Genomic DNA, 18,167 nt, shown 5'->3' with positions numbered 1-18,167 from the left:
GAGTGCAAAGAAATCTCTTTTGTGTCATTTAATTAAGCACCTTGCAGTAAAACTGCTCAGACTCATCAACTCACCATCTGCCTATAACATTCTGAATGCTTCCACAACATTTTGAAAACTGCCAGCACATTCTACCTTGCTGCTAAATGGTTTCACATACTTGTCACATCTAATAGGACACCTTTGTCATAACTGCAGCTTTTCTCCAAATCCTTTCCAATTTGGCCATCTCCTTAAACTGGGGCTGTAGTAAGGATTAGTTATGCTCTCTTCTAATTACTTGAATTTTTATTACTTTGGTAAGTAACTCCAGTATCCAGAAATGAACTCCAACCAAGGTGGAGTTTTTTATTTACAGTATAGCCATTTCTGCTGGAGTTTCGTCACTGGCTGCTCCTTTACATATGACTGATGGAATTTCTATTTGTTTTAAAACGTGCTAAGCTATTGTTCTTCTATTGTACAGGATTGTTTAGTGTTTGTAAGTTGCTTCTGGAACCCTTGCCTAAGAGCTATGCTATAAATCTGAGCAATAGATAAAAATAGTCCAAGATTTGGAAAGAGAGTGTTGTCACTTGACCTCATGATCTCAGTATTATGGTGCTATAGTATCAGGTGCATTTGTCCTTGGATAATTTTGTTGTGTTGCTTTTCAAAGGAGGACAAATTGGAGGTGTTGCCATTTAAAACCATGTGGCCTTTTATTGTATTATATCACATTTACATACAAACCTTAGCTGAATGTAGAGTTTACACATGCATATCAATCAGGAACCCCGAGGATCAGGAATCTCAATGAAGCACAGAACACATGCAGACATTCAACTCACTTTCCATATGTCCCCCTCATCTGGTCATTCACCATGGTTGTGCCATCTGAAAATGGCCATGGCCAAGAGCCATACTCAGCTGGTACAAAAATAGTTCTGTGGGCATTAACATCTCCTCAATAAAAAAAGATGCTCATACATTACCGAACAAGAGCGTCCTGCGCATGAGATTCAACATAAACAGTATTCTTACCTAGAAAAAAAGGCAGTAGAGAGAACGATCAGTTCCACACTCTCAAAACACTTCCAAAACAATGTGTTCATGATATCTCGCGAACCAGGAAACATTCCCCTCCACCCACCCAACTGTACTCAGCAGAAAACTGAGATTTAAAGGAAAGCACAACTAAAGGAAATTTAGGCACAAACTAGAGGAAATTAATTAAGGCAATGAAACTTGTCTTAAACACCCACACCAGAGACCATTCAATTAAAACTAATTTATGTGTTTAGAAAAAAACAGCTAAATGTTCGGGGGGGGGGGAGCCCACATGGGATTCCTAAAGCCACTTAAGTTCAGGCCTATCTTCTGAAAACTAACACTCTAAATTCTGAGTTGACAGCATAATGGGTTGGTGGTGGTATTTGTTTTCTGGCACGCTTATGTAAAATATTCAAGACACATGAGAGTTTGTTAGCACTTAAATAAATAAACAATACTTGTATTCTATTCTACTACCTGCATCTTTTGCCTAAGACATTGCTTATATTTTATATGATGAGCCAGTCAATGTTATTTTATAATGCTTAAAAATTACTCAACTTTATGCTCAATTTTAAAATATTATTTTTATTCTTCTTATTTATTTCATAGCAAAACAAATTAGACAAGGAAAGGAGTAAGAAGCAGGAAAATAGATTTTTTTTATTTTCTCTCGAGAAAACATTATTGTATTTCTGTATTTTTTATGTTTTATCATAAAAGGTTCAGATCAAGCAAATTTATCAGGTGATTGAATGAGAAGCCAGGACACACACACACACCTTATGGATGAGTAGTGATGGGTTGTATAGTAGGAAGAAGTGAGTAGGAATAAACAATTTTCTAGTTTAAAGTTTCAGAAAGAGAAAAATATATATAATGGTCATAGCAGAAAGTTCACTAAAGAAAACAAATTTGATGTCAGGAATCACTATGAATGTTTAAGAGATTGGAACATTCTAGGGTTTTTTTGGGGGGGGGAGGACGAGAATTAATAGGAAACATGATGGAAGACTGCAAACTTATAAACAGAATGGAGAGAGTAAACAGACAGACTTTTCTGCATCTTAGAATACCGAAACTTAAAAAAAAAGAGCATTTCTCCACTTGAAATGTAATTAAGTAATGGAATTGCTTTGGACTAGCTGACATGGTTTTAAAAGAGGTTTGGACAAATTAATAAAATATGTTCTTATTTTAGTCTATGACAGCTTTAAGAGAATTTTATGAAATATACCTCTAGATGAAGCAAACAAACATCTTGCTTTGTTGCTAAATTTCTGGGTGGATAGAGGTGGGGGGGGGAGAGGGAGAGATTCTGACTAATCACTGATGGAGGCAAGTGTAATAGACTAGATAAACCTTTTTTCCACTGGATCACGCCAAACTTAAAATCCATAAGGTTCTGAACATTGTCACCAATTCTACAGATTTCAGCCTTGCACATTTTAAACAAAAAGTGCATGCCAAATGACTACATCTCTTGCTGATAAAGCTTGCACACCTTTCAGCTTCCAGTGTCAAGAAAATATGAATCACTCATCTAAGCTAACAAGGTTCCCATCATGTCATACTGCAATGACTTGTACTTCTGGAATCAGACAAGATGATACAAGCACTACTTAGTTCTGTTGCTCAGTTCTTGTCCTTCTTAGAATCTCCCCTTAGTATAGGTTCCATAATCAGACTCCCTTGTTACAATTAAAATTGCGTAACTAGCATTGGAAAATCTAAACAGTGTAATTGGTAAGGGGGCTAAAAGGGTATCTTTTAAAACTTCACCAGTAGCTTGCAGGTACAGGTCATCATCGCTGCAAAAAGCAAATAATTTCATATCCACATTTTGTCTGACCTTACTAGAACTACAATAGTAATTTATGTAGCTTCTTTCAAAGTGCTTGAAAGCTTATTTTACTTAAAACATACAACTTATGAGGTACATTATGGCAGAGAAACACAGAGAAGGAGAGAGAGAAAGGCTTGCTCAATGCTACTCAAGAGAACTTCATGACTAAGCAGGGAACTGAGACTGGAGTGAGTCACATTCATGCCCAGCACTCTTTGGTTGCATAGAATCTGGCAGATTTTCAGTCCTCAATATTTGACAGCAACAAATTTTATATTACATTGTCCTATGAAAGGCGATGGCCTGGATATAGTTACATCTGAGAGACTGAGAGAAAACACCTTATCAATGTTCACCCTTTTCCTTCTACAGAAGTATACTGCAAGAAGAATATTTTCCAACCCTGCATAAATTAGGTATGCTAATGGTGCAAAAGGATTTTACACACACACACACACACACACACACACACACACACACACCTGACAGCTTAATGCAGACTAATGGAGGGAGGGTATTGCAATATATGGCCTGGACTCCGTGATGAGGTCTTCGAACTATTGTCATTAAGGCATGGATCCAAAAAACACATCTAAAGGACTTTACATGTAGCCAATGTTTTGCTTGTTTGCTTGCTTTTTCACTGTAACTGTTCATACTGCTGATGAGACAATCGTTTAAAAACAGAAAAACAGCATCCGTTCTCTTTGGCAGCGCAAACTGCAGCAGGAAAAACAACAAGCAAAGGTCTGGCTCTCTATGTGGTCCAATCCACTATGCATGGATCCATTCTGTGGATCCCAGCAAAGTTCATGAGGATTTAAAAAGGAAACTGATAAAAACGAGAACAAAAAACCAAAAACCTGAGATTGCTCCAGAGCTGTTTGAACTACTGATGCCTTTCTAGCTCATAGCATGGTTCACTTATCAGTACTAAATATGTGTAATGCTTCATAAATATCAGGCTTGAAGCAAAACTACTTCTAATCAGATCTGGCATAAAAAGGGGGGAAAATAGGGTGAGGTAAGTGTGATCATACCCTGCAGAAGAATAGTGGATGGCAGAGCTTCAGCACATTACTTAGACACTAAACAGTAGAGAGCTAGAGATAATTCTCAGGTAAACTTTCCATGAGCCACTACGTCATCCTTCCCTAACCTCCCAGCATTAATCATGTCAGTAGTAAACCTGATGCAACCAAGCAAGAATGTCTGATTTACAGGGAGGCAGGGCAATGCTAAGAGAACAAACACATTGGCATGTCAAGTAAGGAAACACCAACTCAAACTTAATTTCAGCTCTGTAACTTGCCCCAGAAGAAAACAAACATTTTCTAATTGCTCTTCCCACCCCACCCCACCCCACCCCAGCATGGTGTTTGCTCAGAGATTTACCAACTGAGAATAGTCTCTTATGATTTTTTCCCTGGAGTCTGGACATCACAACCATGAATAAAATTATGTTGTGGAAAGAGACATGCATGTATCTCTTCCCAAATTCGACTGAGGTTGCCAAGTTGCTCCCAAAACTTTGTAGCTATGTTTCTATAAGCCTTCCCCGTCATAGCAAAACTTGATAGCATTAGTAATTTACTGAAAGTCTTGAATCACCCAAAATGTCAACAGAAAAAGACAAAATGGTAAACTTAAAGCTGGTGTTATGAAAGTCCCTTGGCTGCGGATGAAAACACCAACCCTACACCTGATTCTAATGTCCACCCATCCCAATTGCATTTTCTAATCCAAAACTATGAAATCACAGGGGCTCAGACCAACCTCCTTACACATTGTGGCATTAGAGGAGTGAATGGTGTTTATGTACCGATTCAATATATGGCAGCAGATATCTAAGCTCCATTTGCACTTGGACTTCCTGCAAAAAAGCAAACATGTAAAATGTGAAGATAGCTTCCCTTTATATATTACATGTTTCCACCGGAAAACAATGGTGTAAACATGGCAAATGTTCACACTCCTATTTAATATATTGGCCTTTTGGTAAAGGCGAGGAAACTTGCTGCTTTTGCAGTTGAGCAAGGGTTAAACTCACTCACATCCTGGCCATTTTAACCAAGTTTAACTAAGAAAAGACAAGCAATCACTTGCAAAGTGGCTAAAGCAAACAGACTTTCCCCATTGTGCCCATCTCAAGTTCAAGAGCCTGAAAGTGATGCATTATGAGAAAACACATATGTGTGTTGAGGACAGGGCATTTCTGTCATTTCAATGTGTTCAATGTGCTCCTTTTTTAAAAAAACCATGTCACTTAGTGTGTTTTCTTAACCATGAGAGCAACACTCATTGCATTAGTAATACGAATGACAGTTAGTCACTTGGGAACAACTCAGTTGTTGTGTCTGTGGTGTAAGACTCGTGCATTTAATCCTGTTTCTCAGATATATGTGACCCAAAATTACAGCACAAGTCTCCCTTGTGAAGTGCCTAGCAAAAATCCCCTTAGTGGGGGAAGCATTAACAAAGCATTAATTTGAGTCCACTGTTTCCCTTTGTCCACATGGTGAGAAGCACTGACAGTTTCACAAGAGGGGCATTCAAGGACACAGTAGGGTCTTGAATCCAGGCCTTCAGCATGAAAAAATCAAAACCTTATGTTTACTACCAGACTGCTAAGATATTGGCATGCACCACTGGGCGCATTTTAGAATTTCATAAATTGACATTATTGGAGAATATAATTGCTGAAATGGAAGCAACCATTTTTATCTCTGCTGCACATGAAAGTTATGGGCAGAAATGAAGGACACATCTGAAATGCAAAAGCCCATAGGTATCAGGATGATGGGGAGATATTTTCAGTCGGGAAAAGGAAAGGATGCAGGTTTCAGTGGATGATAGAGGAGGATGTGTTCAGGAAAGAGGTATGGGAGAACAGACAATATTTATTTAATTTAGCTTGTCTGCTGGGTGAAGATGAGTAGAAGGCAAGAAGAAGGAAAGTAGAAGGCAGTGGGTGGTGCACAACAATATCTACTACCCTTTAAGTATCGGGATCAGTGGGAAGTAGATAATAATAATAATAATAATAATAATAATAATAATAATAATAATTTATTTATTTATTTATACCCCGCCCATCTGGCTGGGTTTCCCCAGCCACTTTGGGCGGCTTCCAACAGAAAAATAAAACACAGTAATCTATTAAACATTAAAAGCCTCCCTAAACAGGGCTGCCTTCAGATGTCTTCTAAAAGTCTGGTAGTTGTTTTTCTCTTTGACATCTGATGGGAGGGCATTCCACAGAGCGGGCGCCACTACCGAGAAGGCCCTCTGCCTAGTTCCCTGGGAACCGCCAGAAGGCCCTTGGTGCTGGACCTCAGTGTCCAGGCAAAACTATGGAGGTTGAGACGCTCCTTCAGGTATACTGGGCCAAGGCCATTTAGGGCTTTAAAGGTCAGCACCAACACTTTGAACTGTGCTTGGAAACGTACTTGGAAACATGCTCGGAAATTAACAGTAGAAGCTGTTTATTCATAACTGAGCCAGTTTGGATGGCTAAAAACGCCAGGGCCTTGCTTATCTCCAGACTTGGAAAATACTGCAACTGCATCAGAATTCTTTTCATTAAATATATTATTATTAAAATAATAATTATTAAATTTAATAATTATATAATAATAATAATAATAATAATAATACCCCACCAATCTGGTATAGTGGACAGGCTGAAACACAACTAAAGCAAACAAATGCCCGACTATGACAGTGAAGCCAGGGCCATCTCAAGCAGGTCGGGCGCCCTGGCACCATGGCGCGGAGATTGCTCCAGCGCCCTCGCCCTAGTGGGCGGGCGCAGCGCGCAGCATGGCTTCTGCGCGGCTTTGCCATGCAGCGCCGGCCGGCCGGCCCAATACCCTAGCACCCTGCGCCACCGAGACTACCGCTAGAGCCGGGCCTGAGCGAAGCAAAACCCATGACAACTTCAGCACATCATAGGGAGAGGACAAAGAAGTCTTGAGAGTCCATTCAGGTGGACAAACTAATCTGAAATTAACATTCTCAGCCTGGAGTGGCTTGGCCATTGGCATCATCCTGCCAAGGAGTAAGGAGGATTTCAGCACACATCAGGTGTATGCCAAAATGGTCCAGCTGTATCCACCAACTCAGGAACTAGTACCGCAGTCATACTCACAGGGTCTTACGTACTACTACTCCACTTTAAGTTGGCACTTGCTTCAACTGCACACTTTTGTAAGTCTCCAGCAGTGCTTTTTCTAGAAAAGCATGTTGTTACTAATCATGAAGGTGTTACAGTAAGTGCCACACTTTTTAACAACAAAAAGAGGTGCCAGTACTGTGTACCCCCGAGTGCCCCCTGGAAAAAAAGCACTGGACTCCAGTAAGGCGAAGATCCGTAAGAGGTAGGTTTATTAATACTATCAAGTAGGTTTATTATACAGTCAGAAATGCTGACTTTTTGAGCTTCTGCTTTTTGTTATAAAACATGTTGGGGCAGAGGAGGCCACCACATAACATCCCCAGGCTTCTTCTTCTGCATTTATGGTCCTCTGCCAATGCCATGTAGCGTCTCACTCAAGCGCTAGCTATTCCAGTCGCTTACCTCTAAGATAGACAACTGCCTTTCACTAAGCTGTGTTTACATACATATTTTTTGCTGCATGGAACTTTTATTTTGCAAATGAGACTTGTGTCAAAAGAACCGTTCCTGTAAATAAATATCTCCGGTGGGTTCCCAAATGGCTTTCGGTAATATTAAAAGAGCTGCACATTTCCCCCTTTGAATGAACGTGCTAGAGGGAAGTGAAGAAGAAAGATTATGAGTGGAAAAATTCTTAAATTTAAAACAAATAATACAGTATTTTATAGCTGAATGGAGCAGACAATTGCCATATGGCAAGCATCTGTTGGTGTCTACACCTCAAAGCTATTTTTTAATAAAAAAAAAAAACCTAGACAGACTTTTTATTTTAAGTGGCAAAGTGTTGGATCAGTGTATGGTGAGACAGCATGCAAGAGAACTGTACAACAGCTAGTCCTAAAATACAAGAGGGTATCAGTAGTCAAGAGAGTGACCTATCAGTGACTTAAAAAGAGGCAGTTCACTACATCAAAAATGTACTAAGATGTCACAACTCAACTGTAGCTTTTTGAAAAGGGGGGGAAAAAACCTCTGAAAACCCAGCCTCCTAAAAGTTCACTAAGGAGTTATCCAGAATACATGAGCTAATGCAGACTAACTGGTGCCTTCTCCTCCTGCTCTGTCATTATCTATCAGTAATAGATGGTTTAATCCTAAAAATATATGATGCGGTTTTCACTCTGGGTACTAGCTTCCAGATGGAGGGGGTAAAATGCAGAATGTCACTGAGCTTGAAAAAGCTCTCCATGTGCATTAAAAAAATTAGTGGCTCCCTGAGAGATAAGAAAAGTTAATTCTCACAAATTCTTTCCCATACAAGTCAGATTTTAAAACTTTTTCTAAACTCTGTGTTGCATGTGTCTGCACCTATATTAAACTGAGCACCTTTTGTAGCTTTTAATTTTTCCCTTCTCAGTCTCTAACATGTCAGGCAAAACCAGTTTATTACACAGGTGCAAAAGAACAGAGGATCACTTGCAGATTTAGACTTGTTACATGAAGGGTTCATGTTGTTTAAAAAATCACTGTTTTATATATATCCAGATATTTTCTGTTTATTTTAAAAGGTATGCTTTGTTGGTGTGTGAGAGTGTGTTTTTGTCAGACCTGTTGCTGATTACAAAGAATTCATAGCATGTTAAGTAAATCAAACTACTGTACTAAAATTACTTTATTTTAAAGACCTGTGACTGATTTTAAGTACATACTGAGCCAATCACAAATGACAACAGGTAGAATCTTAAAAAACATTGCCATTACAAAGACCCCATGTTTTCAGGAAGTTAATAACAGTGTAACTTCCTGAAATAATAGTGTTTTGAATTATGGTGCTGGAGGAGACTCTTGAGAGTCCCATGGACTGCAAGAAGATCAAACCTATCAATTCTGAAGGAAATCAGCCCTGAGTGCTCACTGGAAGGACAGATCCTGAAGCTGAGGCTCCAGTACTTTGGCCAGCTCATGAGAAGACTCCCTGGAAAAGACCCTGATGTTGGGAAAGATGGAGGGCACAAGGAGAAGGGGATGACAGAGGATGAGATGGTTGGACAGTGTTCTTGAAGCTACAAACATGAATCTGACCAAACTGCGGGAGGCAGTGGAAGACAGGAGTGCCTGGTGTGCTATGGTCCATGGGGTCACGAGGAGTTGGACACGACTAAACGAGTAAACAACAACAATCGTGTACAAAGCCCTAAACATCAAGGGATCCAAGAATCTAAAAGAGCACCTCCCCTGGTAATAGCCCCCTCAGACCATCATGCTACACAATTTTAATGAAACACACACACACACACACACACTGCTACAGTTAGGCTTCAGTGAATAAAATTGCCATTGCTGCGAATGGGAGGGGCGTTTGTAACCAAAATACAGTACTGTGATTGTGGTGGGAAGGCTGAACAACCCCCCCCCCCCAGCTATAAGTGATCTTCCCATAGACATTTGGTTGGCCATTGTGGGAACAGGGTGTTGGGACTAGATGGACTTTGGCATTTTGTTCTCTCTCCACATTACCTTTCCAAATAAAATCAACCCTATGCCTGTCTTAAATGCAGATTAATTTGCAGAATTAGGTTTATGCATGAAAAATGAGTATAATATAATGTTCTAGGTGGAAATGCACTCTAAGACATCAGGTTATCTAAAAGAACATCTCTCCTCAGAGAGATGCCTGCCATTTTAATAATAAAAGACAGCCCCTTCTGTTTGTACCATGTCCTATGGAAATCCATCTCACAACCACTAAGAGGAGGGCCTCCTCTGAAGTGACTCCCCCCTCAGAGAGCTGGTGGGCACCAACTATTTCTGTGATTTTCCAACTACCGAAAACCAACGTATCTTTCCAGGTATCCCTGGGTCCCTGATATCCAACTCCATATTTTATTATATTTTACTGAATTTTATTCTACTGTGAATTGCCTTGGCCTTATTAAAGGCAGTTTATAAATGAATAAAATAAATAAATAAATAAATAATCAGGGAAGGAAATCCTGTTCTATATGTTGATTTCATGAAGGATTAAATTCTATAAATACTGTAGCTTTGAACATTTGCACCACATATGATGATATGTTCCTCTTACCATAAAATTATACAAACAACGTTAAGAAAGTTACTACAGTGGTATCTTTAAGAACATCCGTGTTTACGAACTATTCATTTTAAGAACCCCGCAAAACCGGAAGTAGTGTTTGCAAACTTTACCTCGGTCTAAGAACAGAAGCTGAATGGTGAAAGGGCACCGGCGGCGGGAGGCCTCATTAGGGAAAGCGTGCCTTGGTTTAAGAACAGTTTTGGTTTAAGAACAGACTTCCGGAACAGATTAAGTTTGTAAACCGAGGTACCACTGTAGTGACATTTTAAAAGCTTCGATGGTGTGTTGTAACATACCACCTATGTGTGATTTTTAACATGATTTCAAAACTGGCAATATCCACCCTGGATTCCAGTCCTCATCATCAACTGTCATACCATAATCTGCCTCAAAAATATTCTTTAGATGCTCCATTTTACCCATACCCAACTCTGGCAAAATATTGTGTAAGTCAGAAATCAATATATATGTCACTATAGTTACAGCTACAAAAACAGTCTTAAAGAGAGTACCGTACTTACTCAAGTCTAATGCGCCATCGAATCAACTGCGCACCTCAATTTTCAGAACCTTGAAACCAGAAAAAGTATTTGCTGGCAAATATAAATGTACCGTCAAATCTAATGCACACCTTAATTTTTGCAACGTAATTTGGCCAAAAAAGGTGAGCATTCTACAGTATTTGAGTAAATACGGTTAAGTGCATTTGAGTCCTTCTCGTATCTTGGCTTTTGTATTGAACTTCTATATTTGAAATTTCTGGACACATCAGTGTCCTGCTAAATCTCCCCCCATTCCCTTTTAGTCAAGGATTGCACCCCATTATATAAATCTCTTAAAGTAAATACTTTTGTTGTTTTTACTGCAACATGGCTACCCTTCTGGAACATTCCAACTAACAGACATACACATCCAAAAAAAGGATATCACTGATGCAAAGCATTCAGTTGGACTTCTGCAAAGTAATTTAATGGCAAGCACCAACGTCCTGCAATAAAATAAGAGACAATAATGTACCACTTCAACACACAACAATTTTCATAAATGAGAAACCCGCTGGATCTGCGCTAGCCTGGCTGAGTAAAATCCAGTTGTGTTCCACAAAAGCATGGGGGAATAGAGATATTCATTATGTTGTATGGGACAAATGCATTTTGTTATACCTTTTAAGATAGGGGTGTTTGACAACCCAAGTACTGTATGTTGCTGCTATAATCACAGAATGATTGTAAAGACTATCACTCTGCAAGTGTGGAATTATAAAATGACCCAACTAAAAATGTATCCTTTAACTCAAGAGCAGGATATACAGTAACTGAGCCTGAATGAATTTAACCGGTACTGTACATATGTATGCTACTTTGAAATGCATTATCACATTGTAATCATTACAACAACCCTGCAAGGTAAGTTGCTATTATTATACTAAGGCTGAGAGAATTTGTTATGAGTGTGTGTGTGTGTGTGTGTGTGTGTGCGCACACACACACACGCACACACACACACACACACAGAGTAACACATGCATTTGGAAACTTAAGATTCCCCTCCATTAATGTACCGCCATAAATAATAATGATCCACTGAAGGGTGTGTGTTTTTTGGAGGGGGGGGGATCAGAGGAATAAAGACAAATCCTTAACTCTCCCTACTTAAGCAGAAAAGACTGTTTCATCAACAATTTTTCCAGTTTTAATGCCAAATTGCCAATGTGGAAACTAATTTTGCTGGAGACAGCAATCTAACCAAGTTCTATGTAAATGGTTGATAATTTAGTACACAGCATATATCAGAAAGACATGGCATTTACCATTTTGTATACTAAAATAATGAAGACCATTCTTTTGGACAGGAATGCTGCTGTTGTAAATACATTTTTGCGGCAATTTAATTGTAAGTGAAGTTCAATTAACTCCAGTCTTGTAATAAGCGGCCCTTTGGGAGGGCATGTTTCTGACATCTTTGCATGCAACATATACATTACGAGTCCCGTTCCTCTTTTTTTGCAATCTCTTTTGGATAGTATTAGGATTATATGTCATAAATGAGGTCATCCAGACTTGTACAGATAGTTTACACCAGCTGTTAAGCATTTCTTTAAAACACTATTAACTCTTTGTTACTTCTGACAGTGCAACAGCTATCTCAAATGCAAACAGGATATTCCATAAATATGACAATTTCTGGCTATGAAGATTTATTTATTTATTTATTTATTTATTTATTTATTTAATGAAATAAATAAATAAATAAATAAAATACCCGGCCTTTTGGTTCTATTTTAAAAGCAAAGATTCAGGATCTGCACTCACTACTTAAGGTACCTCTTCAGCCCGAGGGACACATTCCCTTCTGAGCTGTCTTCCAAAGACATCCCAGTGGTGGGCGAGGCAAGAGGCAAGACGAGCCTCGTGAATTAAAAGATCAAAAGCTAAATGAAAGACTAAAAAACTAGAGAGAGTCCACTGACAATAGCTAATACGAAGCAAGAGGCCTTTCTTCCTTTTTTAAATTCTGTTCTGGGTTTTTTGGTGCGTTTTTTCCATTCTCCTCTATTTTTTGGGGGGGGGGAGAGAGGTTTGTGCTGTAATAGCCTCCAAACTCAAAGCAGCTTTAATCCAGTTTCGTAAAAGTCCTCTAACATGTTTAAATGCATGCATATTTATGACATCTGGAATCAAGTCCCACCTAGTTTTAAACTACAGAAGCTAAGATTATTTCACGCAACAGGAATTTACTTTTGTTAAGCCCTTCCTACCTTGTCAAATCAAGTCAATTTTGTGCATCATTTTAATCTCTGCTCACTGGCAGCCTTGAGAAAAGCTCTATTGTGCTACAGGTGGTGTTGAAAGATAAGGAGCTAGAAAGCAGTTCCCACATCGGCCTTTTGATAACCATGATGTTCAGCATGAATCTTGCTTGACAATGCCAATGCCATAAAACCTTCAACAGATTTTTCTCTCCCTCTCTCCAATGGCTATCAGACTACAGCATTTGGGCCAGATCCTACTAATTAGTTGCGCTAGTTGGAGCCAGTGCAACAAATCTCAGTAGCACAAGAGGGCTCCCTTCAATCCTCCCCACTGCCCCCTGCCAAACTAGTTTGGGGAGTTAGAAGAAGCCTTAGAACCAGGGGCGGGGGAGAGAAGGAGATAGTTCTGTCTGGCTTGACAGAATAATTGCAATACAGTGGTACCTCGGTTTAAGTACACAATTGGTTCCGGAAGTCTGTACTTAACCTGAAGCGTACTTAACCTGAAGCAAACTTTCCCATTGAAAGTAATGGAAAGTGGATTAATCCGTTCCAGACGATCCATGGAGTACTTAAACTGAAGCGTACTTAACCTGAAACAAACTTTCCCATTGAAAGTAAAGGAAAGTGGATTAATCCGTTCCAGATGGGTCCGTGGAGTACTCAACCTGAAGTGTACTTAACCCGAAGTATGAGTGTAATTGGTTCTGGAAGTACGTACTTAACTTGAAGCATACTTAACCTGAAGCGAACTTTCCCATTGAAAGTAATGTAAAGTGGATTAATCCATTCCAGACAGGTCCACGGAGTACTTAAACTGAAAGTACTCAAACCGAAGCGTACTTAAACTGAGGTATGACTGTAATGCAACATTTAATCCCACCTTTGTTTCTAGTATGTTTCTAGTCTTGAGTGATAGCCAGTTATGCCTGCTCAGCAGTGGAACCAATTTTCACTCATGTACGTAATAGGACTTCCCCTTTCTCTTCTCTCCCACCCCCCCATAAACCTCTTTCACAAAATGTCTGCTTTGGAGGGTTAGGGGGCCGCCTGTAGCAGGTTTGCGAATCATGAGGAGCTGCAGGAGGAGGAGAATAGAAAATGCACTTACACAACATTGAATATCACCATTAGTATAGTCCCACTGAAATAAGACTGAAGTAAGTTAACACATTTATTTCACTGGGTTTAAGGCATGACCAAGTCTGGATGGACGGATAGATAGATATAAAAACTTGCCTGAATTACGAGATGAAAACTGTTACTTCCTCCTGAAATTTATCTTTGCAAGCGTTATCCTCAACAAGGATAACTAAGCTTCAACCGGGAAATTGTGCCCAGTGCTCCAAAATGGCTGCACCATCTTCTGTGCTCTTCCACTGGTCTTTTCAACCACAGTTCTCTTCTGTCTTTCATACCAAGCAGAATTATCGTTTTGCTCCAGAGAGTGGGTAAAGCGACCAGACGGAGCATGTTGGTTTTGCATGTGGGGAGAGACAGGTTCAAATCTATATATGAAGCTAACTGGGTGGTCACTGGCATATCTCTTTCAATCCAATCTACCTCTCCCAGTTATGAAATGCCATATATTTCCACCCCTTATTCCATCAGATCCCCTACAAAATAGCCTTATAGTGATTAGCAAAATGGAACAGCGAGAATCCTGAAAAACACTTCCCCAAATACATCAAATTATTTAAAATCAGCATCCACAAGTACCAGGATAGATCTTTTAATATGTAAAACATCTGTTTAATATAAAATAATTCCTAAATTTTAAAAAATTAGTTGTGACTTTCCAAAAAGCATTCCCCTCCACCCACATCACCTGCCCCCCCCCACTCAAGTGTCCCAGCCCATGTGTTAATTAGGACCAGGTTAGGGTCACTTCTTGGCAAACAGGACAATAAACTAGGATCTCCCACATATGCTTTTAAGTCACATGCTGAGTACCAGCATTCAGTTGTCACTTGGCAGATGTTTAAGTACTTCCATTATATTTAAAACATCAAAGTGGGATGCATTTCTATCTGGAAGCCCTATTTTACTGAAGTAAAATAATGAAACAGAACACCCAGTTGCACAGAGCTTAAAGATGACGGACATGAAATAAATAAATACAAGGTGCCTTCTCAATCACTAAATTACTAGCATTGGTGCATATCCATAGGGTCAAGATGAGACACGGCCAGCTCACTGGATCACCTGATCTCTGGGAGAGAATGGGAAATTTTCTTCAGGCCTATCTCTGTCTAACAACATTTGTCAAAAGAAAATTCACACAAAATGCTTTGGAAACAGGCACAGGACCTTAAGTCACCACAATCTATTGAAAACATGTGTACTTAAATGTAATGTCTTGTATCCATATGTAGCTTAAGCATTTCCTTCTACACAGCAGTGACATCGCTTAATTTCATACCCGCCATGAGATCTCCTGCTTACATATGGAAATATGAATCACTATTTGTAATGGAAATAATGAGTTGTAGCAGCTGTAACCTGTATATAAAGAATCAGAACTATAAAAAAATTAGTGTGGTTACACGGCATTACAACAATTTAGAGCTGGGGACAAAGAGGATTCTAATGCTGTACAATATATTATTTATTTTTTGAGATATCAGCAGAAACTCCCATTATTAAATGAAACTGGTAATCCATTTGCTTTAAGAGTTTTTCCAAGTTCCCAACGAGTATGTTTGAAACCCAATTAAATCTACAGTAAGACTGCAGGTTTTAGAAAGGGTACATTGAATTTCTTATTGTGCCAACGAAGGGTAAAGGTTTTACTGCAGTTTAGCTGCATTTCCCATTTTCCTGTGTGATTAGTTTCAGGGGAACAGTGCCCTATTATTAGTACCCGATTCACTGTGCATGAGCATGTTGCAGTATTATACAAACAGTGTTTTCGAATTTGCATAAAAATGAAAGCAATATTAAAATAAAATGTTGACAACTAAACACATGATTCACTTGTAGGCATAGGTCATGCCTAAAAATCAGGTACCTTAAATTTCACCTCCATAAACTCTAATTTTTAGTATCAAATGACAGTAAGCAAGCGACTATTACTTCTTATTCTTCTTATCCTTTTACCTTGGGTATAGTATCCAACTGCAGCCACAACTCTGAACAACAACAAATAATGCATTTGATTTAAGAGTGTGCATGGTGAAAGTAGCAAATGTTCCACAGTCACTTGTGCTGTCTTAGACAGCAGGGACTCATGAAGAAGGCCCTTCACAGAAGATATTAGAAACACAAATGGTAAAACAAATGAGTCCTTGCCATGAAGAAGGAACCAGTGTATACCTCTGCATGTGGCTTTTCCAGCTTACCTAGAGCAGAAGCTGCTGTACTTGCGAAAATCCAAATTGAGTAGCTGAGACAACCTGATAACAGGGAGTTAAACCACAGAATGACAAAAAAAAAATTGCAACTATCACTTTAGGAACTCTGATTTGGGTTTTGTTTTTTAAAGCCTGAAGTAGCTCTTTATATCACAACCGTTTCCATTCATTACACCAATCATAAAATACTTGCGCTGCATAACTACCAGCTGGGGGGAAAGGAGGATCCAGAGTAAGTGCTTCAAAAGGCAGCTGCAAGTTTGACAAGGCTATTTCTTACAAGAGCGCTCCAAGTCCACAGAGGGGTTTAACTCTCAGCAGAGTTACGTCTTGTACAGGTGGCCCATATAACTTCACGAGGATTCTGTTCCTAATAGTTTTCAAAGTCCACACACCACATTTATTACTATAGTTCTGACTAAGACCCCAAACTATTTTTATGGGACCCTATACAATAGTAATAGTTTAGGATTTAGTTAAGCTTTCAAAGCTGAATTATATCTGAGGAAGCGTTGCCCCTCAACATGTAATTAATTCAGAGACAAAACCAAAAAAAGGGGCACCAGGATATTACTAAATGTTTTAAAAACTGGCTTCAGCATATGCTGGTACCTTGCACATTAATTTATCTTTTTCATTCTTTGTGAGCTTCACACGTAAGCAACTGGAAGTGTAGAATAGCCAACAAGTACAAGTTGGAGCCCATCTAGAATAAGGGAAGGGTGGGGAAAGAGAACTGCGAAATCCTTCCCCCATCCCATAGCACAGCACTTCCAGGGTTACGGTAAATTTGTAGTTTCCTGCTCACTAGCCCAGAAGCTAGAGAATTTAGCATAATAGCAAAATTATTGTACTGCAAGACAGGAAGGAGAGTGACCTCCCTCATGGTTCCCAAACCTTTCCCCTCACAGACGTGAAAATTGCTGAGGATGCTGGTACACCACTTAAATGATTTTCCTTGCAACGCATCACCTGAATGCAGCTCATCAATGGAACCCCTGCTCTACACTATATGTATGGGAGAGTTTGGAAAGTGTAGTCAGGAGCTGCTGCTTTTTGGTACAAATGCCACAAAGCTATTTACCCCTATTCTAGGATACATTGTTAGGGGCTCTGCCCTATTTGCAGCTTGAGGACAAAGCTAACTAAGATCTGCAGAAGCGCTTTTCTTCCGGTCCTAATCAACACTCCCCCAGGACTCTTTTAGCTTCAAAAGGGTGAGTGTTTTCAAAAGTTCAAAGGGATGTGTTATAGGGATCCTAGGCTAGGCGGTACAAATCGATGAAAGGCAGGGGGCATTTACAGCACTCTGAATACAGTCTAAAGTGCTGTGAATACACCATCTTTGTATGCGTCTCACAACCCCAAACTAAGCAGTGCCCATATTATTTAAATATTTGTTTAATTTCTATACCAGCTTTCATAAACATACATTCCCGGATGGTTTGCAATGCAATATCCTCTTACTGCAGACTGGGAGCCAAGGCTGAGAGAGAGAGTAGGTTGCTTAAGGTTACCCTGGGAGTTCACGGAAGAGGGGTTTGTAGCTCACTCTCTTAATCACAACATTAGGCCAGCTGCGGATCATAGTGTACAATGGAAGTTCTATGTTTATGTAGCTCACATTTCCATAGGCATAATGAATCTTCCCTTCTTTCAGACATGGTAGTTTCAAAGAGTCCCCTGTTCTTGAAATTTTGGTCAAATGGTCTTAGCTATATTTCAGTGCTTATTTTATATTCATTTCCCATCTTATTCCAAAAAGTCAGGATGAGTTATCTGCAGGTTTCTTGAGCATCAAAATAGAAACATCTAAATGTTAAACCATTGTAAGGTCAAAAGGTTATGACTTTCAAAATAATTGCTCTGGAATGTATTTTAAAACTTGTCACCTATTCAATAGTTACCTCCGGGATGCCAATATGTAGAGAGACTTGGTTGCTTATACAATCAAAACAACTTAAATTGAT

At 39.3% G+C, this 18,167-nt stretch overlaps 2 protein-coding genes across 12 annotated transcripts in view; one reads left to right on the top strand and one right to left on the bottom strand.

The window, feature by feature from the left end:
• Positions 1-18,167, bottom strand: part of CMSS1 (cms1 ribosomal small subunit homolog) — a 180,679-nt gene that overhangs the window by 83,764 nt on the left and 78,748 nt on the right. The window contains exon 3 of one of the 9 annotated variants that reach the window (XM_088668186.1): positions 733-1,023. The exons of 7 other annotated variants lie outside the window; for them this stretch is intronic. Coding sequence is in view for 1 of the 2 variants with exons in the window: in XM_060273730.2 (XP_060129713.2) it covers positions 975-1,008 (34 nt within the window). In the remaining variant the exon portion in view is untranslated. The remainder of the gene's footprint in view (positions 1-732; positions 1,024-18,167) is intronic. One more of the 9 variants, XM_060273730.2, reaches the window with a different exon arrangement.
• The window catches only part of FILIP1L (filamin A interacting protein 1 like), a 156,823-nt gene that overhangs the window by 63,470 nt on the left and 75,186 nt on the right, over positions 1-18,167 (top strand). The gene's annotated exons all lie outside the window — the stretch shown is intronic.

This window comes from Zootoca vivipara, chromosome 4, assembly GCF_965207765.1.
Source record: "Zootoca vivipara chromosome 4, rZooViv2.hap1.1, whole genome shotgun sequence".
NCBI classification, from domain to species: Eukaryota; Metazoa; Chordata; class Lepidosauria; order Squamata; family Lacertidae; genus Zootoca; species Zootoca vivipara.
Note: the sequence above shows the minus strand (reverse complement) of the source record. Positions and strands in the feature narration are given on the sequence as shown.